We start from the raw sequence: 15,349 nt of genomic DNA, 5'->3' as shown, positions 1-15,349 counted from the left end.
AACGCCTGCTTTATTAAAAAACAGCAGTTTATTTCAGCTCCTGGGCATCTGTGGACTCAAAGGCTTTGTTGCTTTTTCATATTTAATTAATCTCATTTGTATGCAGCAGATTAAAATGTAAAATTATTGCATATAAACATTTATAAAATTAGACACTGTAAAATGAAAAAAAAGGGGGGAAGAAAACGAATACAATTATTATCTGGGTCTAATCTGGGTGGAGGGCCTAGCATGCCCGAATGAGCCCCATGTTGTTCAGGGCAACTGCCCCTGGTGGGGTTTCCAAGGGAACTTTTACCGGGAGGATGGGCCAGACTAACGGGATTCAGTGGATCCCCATGAGTATTAATCAAAGAACTTGATGTCCTTCGACCAGAAATGGGTTACTTGGACCAAAGCCTGGAGCCAGACAAAAAAAAAAAGACATCCCAAATTTCAGAAAATGTTTTAATTTGATGGCAGCGAAAAAAGTGAAGTCATGGAGAAGAAAGGCTAGAGGAACATTTATGGCTTATTAGTTTAATTGCCAGCAGGTCAGTAACATGATTAAGTATTAAAAAATAATTTAGCGAGGCTGTGTTTCAGAGGTAAAGAAGGACAGAGGTTCAAGAATCTGGAGGAATCTCAAGACCCATCCAGCTTGCCATCAGCCCCTAGTTTAAAAGTCTGCAATTCTGATGGTATGGAGGTACATTATCCAAAAGTGTGGGTACCAATTCTGATACCTGGACTTAGTGTATCTGAAGAGACTTGAGTTTTGATCCAAAAGCAGTCTTATTTTTAGTCAACTACTCTTAAACTTACTGACAGATTACTATTTCCAGTGCATCGCTCATACTCTTCTGAGACAGCAGGGCTTCTTTCAGCAACACCACAGCTCCAACTGTTCAATTAACCATCAAAATCTGGAATTCTAAGTGACCTACTGGAACTGGACATACATTTTACTAATTGTTGCTTTATTGTTGTCTCTTTTTTTCCTCTATACTGAAAATTAATAAACATATTTTTTTTAAAAAGAAACAACCTTCCCTTGTGGGAGAAAATCCTCTTTACGAGGGAAGAAACCTTGAACAGGACCTGGCTCATAAGGGGGGACCCTCCTACTTAAGACTAGCCAGGTAGAACAGGAAAAGGGAGATAGGAGAGAGAGAATCAAGAATAGAGAGAGAAGAGGCACACATATGTTGTCAAAGGTAGAAAAGACAAGATATTATAATAATAATTATCTGTTAGCAGGATAACTAAGAGTTCTATGTACACATGACTGATACCTGGTTAGATGGTGTACTACAGATACAACTACATAGCAGACACTGAGGTGGTCAGAGGGATGACTGTAGGTCAGGCTGCAGCTCTGGAAGCTCTGGCCTGCAAACATGTACAGAAGAGAAAAGGAGGGGGCAGACGCGATATCTAATATATAAAATATATATATAATGATATATTTCAAAAACTAAAGTATTAATTCGTTCTAAATACATTTCTTGTGGTTTGAAAGGCTTCTGTGTCACTTTTTTCCATTGACAATTTTGAGGGATCTAGCTATTGGATTTCTGTATTTAGAAAAATATGTGTAAAATTTATAAAACGATTCAGATTTTTTTGGTAGTTATTTGCACTTTTTAGCAGTTTATTTCGTTAGTATGGACTTGTAACACACAGATTATTAATGCTTTGATTGCTTTGATGCATAACAAAAATAAATACTAAATACTAAATACTAAAATGGCAGTATAGCATGCAAAAATGTAAAAATAGGACTTGTTCTATGGTAGGTCATAAAGGAGTTGAGCTTCCTCAGTAGATCCGGCCGCTGGTGGCATCTTCTGAGGGGCTCTTCCAAGGTAAATGTGAAGGAGTTTTCAAACGTAGTACCCAGGTACAGTAGCTTTACCCCTCCAGTGTCTCTTCTGTGCTCTATTGGATTGTAGTGGCAGGTGTTCTGGCCTCTCCCTTTTCATGATGAGATGGGAACCACCATCTCCTGGGTTTTCTCTACGTTGAGCTCCAGGGAAGATATTTTGCACCACTCCCCAATCATTAGACTGCTCAGCTGTGGGGATGAGAGGGGCCTGAGAGCAGGGATGAGAGGACAGTGTCGTCCGTATACTTAACCTGAAGATAGTCCGGGTGGGTGGACCTGCACTCATCAGTGGAAAGGGTGGAGAGCAGTTTTGAGTGTCAGAGGTGACAGAGACGTCAGGGAAAATGTTATTGACCAGCACTCTCTGTGGGCTGTTGGTCATGACATCTATAATTCAGCTGCTCATTCAGAAGAAAACAGTTGTGTAGTTCCCCTGCAAGAGTGTGTGGCTGGAGGGTGTCGAATGTGGAGGAAACACTTCTGATTGAAGTCTGAAGCTTTTCTCTCTCTTTTCCAGACAATGCGGCTACAGCAAAGCCTCCCAGGAGGGAGACGAGGAACTCTACTTCCAGTGTAAGTGATCACTGATCAGTCGAAAATGAGACAACAGGAGAGTTTATGTGTCAACAACAGGATGCTGAATGCCGTCGATCGTGTTCTACAAGCTCGTAAATGCTTCTTTTTTCAGCCTCTGCTCTCAAATCTCTGTGGGATCTTTGTTTGACGGCAACAGAGTGGAGTTTAATGTTCCTCCTCCTGCTGGATTCTTTCTTTGTCTTCACGGTTTTCCTGTTCATGTCAGCAAACACACTTTTGTCAGGTCTGCGTGTGTATCTGTTTGCGTACTTTAATCTCCCAGCATGCCGAGCTCAATGGAGAGGTTTGGAGCACTGAGAGTGGTGAATAATGAGCCAGAGCTGTGCAGCGGGGGGTTAAATCTGCAAACAGAGACGACAACTGACACATACACAATACCAGGCAAAAAATATGAACATACCATGACTGGATATGTCAGTCTGTAAGGATCTGGAAGCGTCCAGGTCTGAACTTGGTGGCTCTGGAAGGGTCCAGGTGTGAACTTGGTCAGTCTGGAAGGGCCCAGGTCTGAACTTGGTGGCTCTGGAAGGGTCCAGGTGTGAACTTGATCGGTCTGGAAGGGTCCAGGTGTGAACTTGGTGGCTCTGGAAGGGTCCAGATGTGACCTTGGTCTGTCTGGAAGGATCCAGATGTGAACTTGATCGGTCTGGAAGGGTCCAGATGTGAACTTGGTGGCTCTGGAAGGGTCCAGATGTGAACTTGGCGGCTCTGGAAGGATCCAGGTGTGATCTTAGTCGGTCTGGAAGGATCCAGGTGTGAACTTGGTGGCTCTGGAAGGGTCCAGGTGTAAAGGTGGACCAGCCTTGGCTGTCCTCCTGGTGTCAGAGGGCCATTCTGGCAGTCCTTGTAAAGTGAAAGACCACAGTAAAAGGCTGCTGCCTGGACGAACTGGAGGACAGCTTATAGGTCTTGGGATGATTATCCTGGCAGCAGTTGGGACAGTTGGAAACTTCAGTGGAGCCCCCATCTAGGTTTTCCAAGATCCTTCCATAGTCAGACGGTTTGCAGTCACAATGACAGTTGCGTTATCTCAAAGTTTGGGAGTCACAAATCATAATTCTCTCATAATGTGGCTTCTTTAATAGTATCTGAGTTGGTGTCGCACACAAACGCTCGTCCCACGTTCCTACGATCAGACACGTGTCCTTTAAATCATGTGGTCTTATGGTCGGGCAGCAGCATTCTGTTTTATGTGGGTCTGTACTTCATTCCAGTTAAGATCCCAACTCGGAGGACGTACATCGACCCAGAGACATGCGAGGACCTGCTGCAGGCAGTGCACGCCTTCGCTAAAGAGTTGGACAACCAGAGCATCAAGATCGAGAGGATTGTGCACACAGGTATGTGCCATCAGTAGTTTCACAATGCATTCTCTTTCTTTCTAAATAAAACTGATCTGCATATCAATGTTTGTCAGAGTCTCCTGATCTGACCTCGGACTGACCTCGTCTCTTCTTGATGTTTCATCTTTTTTCTCTTTTTCCAAGGTTCTTTTATTAGTTTATAAATGTCTTCATGGTCTTGGGCCTTATTATTTATCTTATCTGCTTTTAAATTATGAGCCTTCGTGGACACTGAGGTCCTCTGGTACCAGCCTTTTAACTGTTCCTAAAGTTAGAGCAAAAACCTTTGGTGAGAACTCGTTCCACTACTTCCTCATCTGTGGAACAGCCGGCCAGACATCATATATGGAACAGCCTACCAGAGAACCTCATATATGGAACAGCCAACCAGAGAACCTCACCTATGGAACAGCCTACCAGAGATCCTCATCTGTGGAACAGCCTACCAGAGATCCTCATCTGTGGAAGAGCCAACCAGAGAACCTCACCTATGGAACAGCCTACCAGAGATCCTCATCTGTGGAACAGCCGACCAGAGATCCTCATCTGTGGAACAGCCTACCAGAGATCCTCATCTGTGGAACAGCCTACCAGAGATCCTCACCTGTGGAACAGCCTACCAGAGATCCTCATCTGTGGAACAGCCGACTAGACATCATCATATATGGAACAGCCTACCAGAGAACCTCATCTGTGGAACAGCCTACCAGAGAACCTAATCTGTGAAACAGCCGACCCGAGAACCTCATCTATGGAAAAGCAGACAAGACAACATCATCTGTGGAACAGCCGACCAGAGAACATCATATATGGAACAGCCGACCAGAGAACCTCACCTGTGGAACAGCTGACCAGAGAACCTCATCTATGGAACAGCTGACCAGAGAACCTCATCTGTGGAACAGCTGACCAGAGAACCTCATCTGTGGAACAGCTGACCAGAGAACCTCATCTATGGAACAGCTGACCAGAGAACCTCATCTGTGGAACAGCTGACCAGAGAACCTCATCTGCGGAACAGCCTACCAGAGAACCTCATCTATGGAACAGCCGACTAGACAACATCATATATGGAACAGCCGACCAGAGAACCTCACCCGTGGAACAGCCGACCCAAGAACCTCATCTGTGGAACAGCTGACCCGAGAACCTCATCTATGGAACAGCCGACCAGAGAACCTAATCTGTGGAACAGTCGACCAGACAACTTCATCTATGGAACAGCCGACCAGACAAGTTCACCTGTGGAACAGCCGACCCAAGAACCTCATCTGTGGAACAACAAACCAGAGAACCTCATCTGTGGAACAGCCGACCAGAGAACCTCATCTATGGAACAGCCGACCAGAGAACCTCATCTATGGAACAGCCGACCAGAGAACCTCATCTATGGAACAGCCGAGCAGAGAACCTCATCTATGGAACAGCCGACCAGAGAACCTTATCTATGGAACAGCTGACCAGAGAACCTCATCTATGGAACAGCCGACTAGACAACTTCACCTGTGGAACAGCCGACCCAAGAACCTCATCTGTGGAACAGTCGACCAGACAACTTCACCTGTGGAACAGCTGACCCAAAACCTCATCTGTGGAACAGAAAACCAGAGAACCTCACCTGTGGAACAACAAACCAGAGAACCTCATCTGTGGAACAGCCGACCAGAGAACCTCATCTATGGAACAGCCGACCAGAGAACTTCACCTGTGGAACAGCTGACCAGAGAACCTCATCTATGGAACAGCTGAGCAGAGAACCTCATCTATGGAACAGCCGACCAGAGAACCTCACCTATGGAACAGCCGACCAGACAACTTCACCTGTGGAACAGTTGACCAGAGAACCTCATCTGTGGAACAGTCGACCAGACAACCTCACCTGTGGAACAGCTGACCAGAGAACCTCATCTGTGGAACAGCCGACCAGACAACCTCACCTGTGGAACAGCTGACCAGAGAACCTCATCTATGGAACAGCCGACCAGACAACTTCACCTGTGGAACAGCTGACCAGAGAACCTCATCTGTGGAACAGTCGACCAGACAACCTCACCTGTGGAACAGCTGACCAGAGAACCTCATCTATGGAACAGCCGACCAGACAACTTCACCTGTGGAACAGCCGGCCAGAGAACCTCATCTATGGAACAGCCGGTTTTTTCAGGTCGGATCGGGTGTCTATATGCGCAATTTTAACTCTCCAATTAGCAAAATACTGGATACCTTCCCCTGCCTCATCATCATCATCTCTTGCTTCGACGCGGGGCCCCACGGCTGCTTGAGACCCGGTCAGATCGGTGATTTTTGTAACAAATTTATCAAACGAGCCTTTCAGAGAGGCATTAAACTCTTCCTTTAGTTTTTTCTTTTTTCATTCCCTGATGGAAATTTCCTGAATCTGTCTCGTTCTCTCGACATTGTGTGACAGTTTGTTCCAACTCCAACGTCTGGATCAGAGCAGCTTGTGTCAATGCGCTTGGTCGGACGCAGTTGTATTGAACAACAGACACGCGCATCATTGCACATATATTTATTGATATGCACAGACTAGTACACATTCAGGTCTGTAATGGAACGTGACGGTTGATATTTATAATGGAAAGAAGGAGAAAAAAACGGAAAAAAAAACAAAGAAAAAAACGGCCCATAGCGCGAGGCCCCTTGGGGCGCGAGGCCCCGTGCGGTCGCACGGTTCGCACACCCCTTGCGGCGGCCCTGCTGTGTGGGTATCAATGTGAGGATGTGCGTGTAAATGACCTGATGTGTGTTTTTAACCACTGGTCAGTTCTTCATACAATGCGTTAGCATTGTATGAAAAGTCCTATATGAATAAAGCTTGATTTGATTGGATTTTTGATTTGGCAGCACGGTGGCTTGGTGGTTAGCACTGTTGCCTCACAGCAAGAAGGTTCCGGGTTCAACTCCCAGGCCCGGTGGGGGTCTTTCTGTGTGGAGTTTGCATGCTCTCCCCGTGCTTGCGTGGGTTACTTCCGGTTACTCCAGTTTCCTCCTACAGTCCAAAAACATGCTAGTAGGTTAATTGGTGATTCTAAATTGCCCGTTGGTGTGACTGTGAGTATGTCTGGTTGTCTGTGTATATATGTGGCTCTGTGATGGACTGGCGACCTGTCCTGGGTGAACCCCTGCCTCTCGCCTGTAATGAGCTGGGATAGGCTCCAGCAGACCCCCGTGACCCTGCAAAGGATAAAGTGGGTATAGACAATGGATGGATGGATGATTTGATTTGATTTGATGTCTGGCTGTCTTGAGTGTCTTAGATTTCATCATCTCAGCTTCTCAGGATTTCTCAGTTTGGCCAGCAGTTCACCTGCAGTGTCCTCTCCTCTTCCTCCAGGGGACTTCGGAGAGGTGTGTCGCGGCTGCCTGAAGCTGCCTAGCAAGAGGGAGCTGCCGGTGGCCATCAAGACGCTGAGAGCCGGCTGCTCCGACAAGCAGCGGCGCTCCGTCCTCAGTGAGGCTGGCATCCTGGGACAGTTCGACCACGCCAACATCATTCGGCTGGAGGGCGTGGTCACCACCGGTGAGTGGGAAGGGGCGAGAGGATGGAGGGAGGTAGGGGAACATCAGCTGACCAGGAAAGACGGAAGTTGAGATGCAGAACAGAAGATAGACAGAGGCAGATCAACCAGCTTCTGTTCAGATCAGGGCCGTTCACCAGCTACACCTGCAAGGGACGTGTAGACAGACGGATGGACAAAAACGTCAAAGAAGTTATTATGAACTAAGGTTCATAATGGTCCACACCAAACCAGAACCACTCACAGAGGTCTGTTATGGCGCTTTTCCGCTAGGACCTACTGGGCTCTACTCATCTCAGCTCAGCTCGACTGAACTCAGCCTGGTTTATTTTCCATAACAATTCAGCACCTGGAGCAGAAGTAGGAGGTTGGAGCGAAGCTGCTGTGACGTAATTGATTGTGTGATCTAAACGAAGAAGACAACACTAAAGATGTAGAACCTGGAGGAGATTATATATGTGCTGCTGGGCAACGCTTTTTAATTTTTTTTAGTTTGTCTCTGCGCTGCTGAAAAGTCCGTTGGGAGCAGCGAGCAGCTATGAAGTGACAGACCTCCTGGTAGATCTGGTCGTTCCTCATCGCCCGTCTAGATCCCTTTTTAATTCTCTCCTCAGCCACCAGGTTTATGAACATCTGCACCTCAGAGTTGGATCACCAAACAGACTTTTGTGCTGCCGTTGCCTGTCGAATAAAATGAACAAGAAGCCGCCGTCAGAGTCTCTTTCGCTGATGTCACATCCTGACTCAGACGTCTGACTCCCAACCCCCCGATCAATCCGTGGTCTGTAGTGTGATGATGTCAGATGCAGCCGACTCAGCCGCTTAGAACCTCGGCAGAGTACAGAAAAGTATCTACTCGGCCCGTTAGACCCCTACTGGAAAAGCGCAAAGGCGAGGTGAGTCGAGTCGGGCTGAGTTTGTACTAGTGGAAAAAAAAGCGCCATTAGATTAGTTATGTTTCTGTCTGGTAACTTCCGGGGGGGGGCAGGTACCAGGACCACAGCAGGCAGTGGCAGCGGCTTCTAGCTCGGATGTACAGCAGTCTTAACACTTTGCTGCAAGTGAGGTACTGCTGTCCCCAGGTCCCTCCATGCCAACCTCCAGGAAGGATGTCCTCCTCACGATGCAACTGTGCAGGAGATGTTTGCATCTGTAAGAGGCAGATAACACCTGCCTTCCTGTGCTCCTGCAGTCCTGTCCGAGTCTCATGACTCCGTCTGTGGTTCTCTCTGCAGGAAACACCATGATGATCATCGTGGAGTGCATGTCTAACGGAGCCCTGGACTCTTTCCTCCGGGTATGTGGGGCTACATCTCTGGGCTTGAATGTATATGGAGATTAGTTTGCTCGTTATCTGAGAAAATTAAAGCCCATAATGACCTCCAGTTTTCACCAGCAAGGCTTTTTGTTGTAATAAGTGAAAGTCTCTGCAAATTATGCAGTGGGAGGGCAGCAGCGGCGCTTCTGCTCATTACAGTAATAAGACTTTACATAATGAAGAGTTTTTGCTGCTAACTGCTCCTGCACTGTAATGATGTGAATTAATGCTCCAAATAAAATCTTACAGCTGAGCGGCCACACTTCTGTCAAAACAGATGTGAGATCTCTTTTTTTTTTTCTCCACAGAAACATGAAGGCCAGCTGAGCATGATGCAGCTGATAGACATGCTGGCCGGCGTGGCGTCAGGGATGAAGTACCTCACCGAGATGGGCTTCGTCCACAGACGACTGGCTGCACACAAGGTGAGACAGGCTCCGAAAAAAGCAGTATTTCTTGTATGTTGAAGTAAAGGAAGCCAGTCTCAACACTTCACTGCTGGTTTGATCGTTAGGAGAAGATGAAACATGGCTGCATTGTTTACAGAGGAGCAGAATCCAGATATTGCTGCTAAAATGTCCAAAATCAAGACTTGTTCAGACTCTGATATCAGTATTGGAAATGCTGGTATCAGAATCTGCAGGTATTTACTTCAATGCCACCGTCTGATTCCAACTCATTTTCATCAGATTATTCTTTGCTTCACTAAAAGCCAGGACAGGAGTTTATCAAGTCAGAGTTTGTATTTTTTTTTTCACTATTTCTCTTGAAAACTTCTATAAAGTCAGAATTTCATAGGTCTAACTAATTCACGATTTCAAAGTTATTTTTTCTAATTTATTATAAGTTTGTTAAGTTATACATTGTAAGATTTGTTTTCGGACTTCTAATTTGATGAGGTCGCAATATTTTATTTTTTTCTAAAAAAAAGTATTCTATAAAAAAGGGGAGAATTTTTGATTGATTAAATAACAGATTTTAGCCTTTACCACAAAGTTGAAGTTAAAGTAGCCATGTAATTTAATCATGTAATTCATACATTTCTTTAGATCAAGTCAGAGTTTTTCCATTTTCGGGTTTTTTTTCTTGAAAACCTGAGTTTATAAAAAGTATGAATTTTCAAGCTTATAAATTAACACTTTCATCATTTTTATTATTCACAATTTTTAGTTTGTATTCATGAAGTTTTACATGCTTCTTTGAGTTTTTTCTTCCTTCTTAGAGTGTAACTGTGGAGATAGATTTGTGTCTTAATTATTCAATAAAAAAAAAGATTGCTTCAATAAAAAAATATATTTTTAATAAAAAAAACTTCACTTCAATCAAAGAAAACATTTTCAATCCAAAAAAAGTGTTCAAATGCAATTTTTGGGATCTCAAATATTTTTTTGCATTCAAACACTTTTTTTCTTTGATTGTAAATCTTTTTTTTTTAAGCAACTCCTTTTTTGATTAAATTATAAAGACACAAATGTCCTACCCATAATATGGCCCAAACACAAAACAACACTACTTCAATCAAAAAAGTTACTTCAAACAAAAAAGCTTCACTTCTATCAAAGAAAACATTTCCAATCAAAGAAAAACAGTGTTCAAATGCATTTTTTTGAGTCTCAAATATTTATTTGCATTCAAACACTTTTTTTTCTTTGATTAAAATTTTGTTTTTATTGAAGAGAAATTATTTTTATTGAAAATATATATTTTTGATTGAAGCAATCTTTTTTTTGATTGAATAATTAAGACACAAATCTACCTCCATAATTAACACATCATCACAGATCATCTTAAAAACATTCGTTGTAACAATACCACTTCTGACCACATGGGGGCATATGGGATCTGCTGTGCCGGCAGATACCCGTCAGTGTACTAATGAGTGGAGATGGTCTTGCACTTAGTTCCACTACGAAAGGCTCTGTCAGAAGCACAAGGCTGTTGTTTGAGCTCCCTTGGAATACTTTTTCCCCATGTGGTCAGAAGAGTTTTACAAATCTTCTATAGGATCCCCCCAAAAGTAATATACGTCTGCCCAGAAATTGATGGGCATTTGTTCTCATCAGCAGTTGCTTTTCCCTAGAGGGACTAGAACCTCTCCCAACAAGATGGAACATTGTTTCACCTCCACATATGATGATCAGTTTGTGTTCTTTATCTCAGGTGCTGGTGAACTCCAATCTGAGCTGTAAGGTGTCTGGCTTCAGACCACTTCAGGAGGACAAGATAGAGGCCATCTACACCACCCTGGTGAGATCATTGGGACCTGAACGTGATTCTCTTCCTCACTGCCATTTACTCCTACTCACAGGACTGTTTGTTAAAGTGGCCTTATTCAGTTTTTCTATGTTTTCTGAAACATCTACTCTATTATTAGGAAGAATGTTAATCTTAGATGTGACCACTGCCTTATAAAAACATGATAACATGTTTACTATTACTACTACTACTGTCCTTTAGAAGACACTTTTATCCAAAGCGACTTACATCTGAGAGAACACACCATTTGTGGAGCAATTAGGGTTAAGGGCCTTGCTCAGGGGCCCAAAATGGTTCATCTTGGTTGCCATTCCGGGGCTTGAACCTGGGATCCTTTAGATTCAAGTCAGTAGACTCTGTAGCCACTAGACTACCACGTTTAGTAGCTACTTCTATGTACAGAATGCACAGATTTTAGCGTTCTTAGAACACTTCCTTCTGGAGAGTTTATTTCTCAAATAAGCCCTCTATGACATCATAGAGTTAGGGCAGTTCTCATCCACAAGAGAAGGAGCATCAGGGATCATTTTAAAAGCAGAAGGTTTTGTCTGTGCAGCAACAACCAAGTATGTTTTGACCGCGGCTCAGGAGATCAGGTTAGTTGTCAGGACCAAACTTTCAGCATAACTTTAAAAAGGACTGGGCACTGTTAAATGTGGGTCTTCTGAGGTTGTCTGGAGTCCATTGAAGTCTGCTTAAGACCATTAGAACCAGCTGGATTCTTATGGAGCCCATTGGACTCTACTAAACTTAAACTTAAACTTTATTTATTTGTATAGCGCCATATCATACAATATAAAATGCAACACATGGTGCTTTACATGCAGAATAAAATAACAATAAAAAACACAATTTAAAACATTCCATACGACCCCACCCCCCACGCGTACACACACACTCACTCACACTCATATACATGTGCACACACTCACACGCCCACACCCACACACACACACACAATAAGTGGACTGGTGACATGGCTTAGCACTAACGATCCAGGTGAGGAAAACACTACCTATGGGTGGCCGTCCACACTGAGAAGCTCCACCGACCACGACCACCAGAAGCATCGCCACAGAGACCCCCCCAACCCGGACAGACCGGGGCAGACCCCACACAGAAGGTGGAGCCCTCCCCCAGCTACCCAGGCCTGAGGGATCCCCATGACGACACCCCCATGGGCGGAGCAGGCACACCTCCCAGTGTGAACGACCCCCCTGAGGAAACACTGGAGCTAAAAACTAAAAGATTAAAAGAAAGTAAGAAATGCCTAAAAGTGTAAAATTTTAGAGAAATCTATATAAAACTTAAGATGAATAATAAATAACATAAAGTAAAAAGTCACTAAAATGGATTAAAGTTTTAGAGATGATAAAACAGCTAAAGAAGTAGACACAATACATAGCTAAAAACAATAGGTAAATGAGATCAGATAAAAGCCAAACTAAAAAGGTGTGTCTTGAGCCTCCTTTTAAAAATATCAACATTCTCTGCGGTCCTGAGGTTCTCTGGCAGGCTGTTCCATAAAGCGGGGCCATAATGGCTGAATGCAGCCTCACCGTGGGTTTTGGTCGCGGTTCGGGGAATGGTTAAAAGGCTGGTGCCAGAGGACCTCAGGGTCCGTGAGGGTTGATACAGTAAAAGCAGATCAGATAAATAAGATGGCCCAAGACCGTTAAGACACTTAAAAACCAGTAAAAGAACCTTAAAATCAATCCTGAAACGGACGGGGAGCCAATGCAGCGATTTTAAAACAGGTGTAATGTGCTCCCGCCCTCTGGTCCTCGTCAGCACGTGAGCTGCTGAGTTCTGTAGTAATTGTAAGTTCTTAATACTCTTTTTAGGAAGACCAGAGAGCAGGGCATTACAATAATCTAAACGACTAGAGATAAAAGCATGCATCAGCACCTCCGTGCTGGCCTGAGAGAGAAACGGGCGGACTCTGGCTATGTTCTTAAGATGGTAAAAACCTATTTTCGTAATATTCTTTATGTGTGGAATAAAAGTGAGCTCTACTAGAGTTGTTTGGAGACCTTTGGAGTTTGTTCAAGCCTACTGAAGTGTGTTAGACCCGACTGAAATCTAGTGCAGTCTGCTGATGTCCTTTTGGAGCCTGTTGTAGCCCACTGGAGTCTGACAGAGTTGACTAGTGTCTACTAGAGTTCATTTGAGTCTTTTGGAAGTTGGAGCCCACTTCAGTCTGTTACAGTCCAGTCCAATAGCATCTGGAGGATAGTAGGTTGGTTGGGCTGGAGTTCATTGGTGTCCTTTGAAGTCTGCTGGGAGTAGGGATGGGAATTGTTGAGAATTTACCCATTCCAGTTCCATTATCGATACCGCTTATCGATTCGGTTCCTTATCGATTATCTTATCGGTTGTCATCCAGTTATATACGGTACAAATATATTACAAATTACTTTGGTTACATTAACAATTTAATTTGCACTCAACTTCATTTAAATCAAAGCTGGCTTAAGCTGAAAAACATGAACCTTTTCAAATGAACATTGTGACATAAATACAATCGCAATTATCAACTTTTGGACATTAACAGTTTTTATGCAGAAAATGTTTCAGTGTTGGAGGTATTTCCCAACACTGTTTCAACATTGGCAGTTGGCTCAGCCAAACGCTGGCCGTCATCACTACCTTAACTGTAATTGTCGAGCTACAGCCCTTCACGAAGCAACTATCCATTTGTATGAAACCAGTAAATGGGATGATCATTTTTGATTTTACCGTCGAGTCAATATATCAAACGGTGTATCGAGATATTCAGAAACCAATGGGTCACATGACCAAAAGCTTCATCCATTGGTCTAGGGTTGCACCTGGCCCTAGTATTGTCCTTCTTTGTGAAATCTAACCAACTTTGGTGTGTTTCTGCTTCCATGCAATGTTGTAAACATTCTGAGCCAAAATACAAAGCGTATATACATGACGTCATCAAGCAAATTCATCAGACGTTGGCAGAACCGTTAAAGGAATGGTTATGCAGACGGGTTAACGATTCCACGGAATGGAATTACTGGGAACGGTTCTCAATTCCCAGCCCTAGTTGGAAGTACAATGAAGTACATCAGTGCCCACTGGAGTCTACTTGTCTGTTGGACTCTGTTGGGGCCCATCAGAGTCCTTTAGGGCCCACTGGAGTACACTATAGTCTGTTTAAATCTTTTAGAGCCTGTTGGAGACCACTTATGGCGCTTTTCCACTAGTACCTACTCAGCTCTACTCAACTCAGCTCAACTCAACTCGGCCAAGTTTCTTTTCCATAACAATTCAGCATCTGACGTCTGACTCCAACCCCCCGACCAATCGGTGGCCTGTAGTGTGATACAGCCCGACTCAGCAGCTTAGAACCTCGGCAGAGTAGTTACAGAAAAAGTATCTACTCGGCAAGTTAGACCCCTAGTGGGAAAGAACCAAACCGAGGCGAGTCAAGTCGAGCGGGCTGAGTAGGTGCTAGTGGAAAAGCGCCATTAGAGGCCATTGGACTCTACTACAGTCCATTGGAGTGTTTTGGAGCTGAATCATAGTTGAACCCTGGACTATTTCTGTTAGCATACTGAGTGGCCATCATGTGAATCTTGTACATTCTTCTTGGATGAAACCTGTTCCGTATCAGTAATATGAATCTCAAGTACCTTTTGTTGTGTAAACGTTTGGTCTAGCACAGATTAAAATGAGCTAAAAATGAGCTGAATTTTGGCCAGTTTAATGACCCACAAAGAAATAACGGGAGTCGTGAAAGTGGTGATTGTTAAATCAGGCTCTCTGGTAGAAATAATGACCATTATGTTCTTTCCCTCCAGGGGAATCCTCCCCCTGATCAACTGAAATGTGCTCTTTACTTTTCAAAGAGGATATTAAGGCTCTAACTCCTCGCCTCTCCTCTCATGCAGCACGGTGGGAAGAGCGTGGTTCTGTGGACTGCTCCGGAAGCCATCCAGTACCACCGCTTCTCCTCCGCCTCTGACGTCTGGAGCTTCGGCATCGTCATGTGGGAGGTGATGTCCTACGGGGAGAGGCCCTACTGGGACATGGGCAACCAGGATGTGAGTTTTCTTACTCTTTAGTAATCTTCACTCCCTTTCTTTTTTAAATTAACATCTATACTTTACCAGCCTCCCTGATCCCCTGCATCACTGAGCTCTCCATGCAGACCCACCCAGCATGGATCTCATTAAAGCAGAGCCTCAGTGCATGTGAGAGCTTCTGCAGGGTTTAACCCCCTACCATAAGTCTGCAGCAGCTGCGTGACCAATCCTGTTGCCGTTTAAGGACACGTTGACCTCCTTCATGAGGCCAACGATTGTCCTCTCCTGCCATACTTCTCGATTAAGCCCTTCTGGAAAATCGAACTTCTTTCAAAAGATTCAAATTAGTTTATATTAGAGAGCCTGGTGAGCTAGCAGGAGTCCTGCAT

At 44.3% G+C, this 15,349-nt stretch overlaps 1 protein-coding gene across 2 annotated transcripts in view; it reads left to right on the top strand.

The window, feature by feature from the left end:
- Positions 1-15,349, top strand: part of LOC133460505 (ephrin type-A receptor 7-like) — a 198,319-nt gene that overhangs the window by 171,182 nt on the left and 11,788 nt on the right. For both annotated transcript variants that reach the window (XM_061741090.1, XM_061741089.1), the window contains exons 9-15: positions 2,385-2,440; positions 3,679-3,804; positions 7,163-7,348; positions 8,582-8,643; positions 8,973-9,089; positions 10,825-10,911; positions 14,826-14,978. In XM_061741090.1, coding sequence (XP_061597074.1) covers positions 2,385-2,440; positions 3,679-3,804; positions 7,163-7,348; positions 8,582-8,643; positions 8,973-9,089; positions 10,825-10,911; positions 14,826-14,978 — 787 coding nt within the window. The remainder of the gene's footprint in view (positions 1-2,384; positions 2,441-3,678; positions 3,805-7,162; positions 7,349-8,581; positions 8,644-8,972; positions 9,090-10,824; positions 10,912-14,825; positions 14,979-15,349) is intronic.

The sequence above is a fragment of the Cololabis saira genome, chromosome 15 (genome assembly GCF_033807715.1).
Source record: "Cololabis saira isolate AMF1-May2022 chromosome 15, fColSai1.1, whole genome shotgun sequence".
Lineage (NCBI taxonomy): Eukaryota > Metazoa > Chordata > Actinopteri > Beloniformes > Belonidae > Cololabis > Cololabis saira.
The sequence above is the reverse complement of the archived record's forward strand: the minus strand, read 5'-3'. Positions and strand labels throughout refer to the sequence as shown.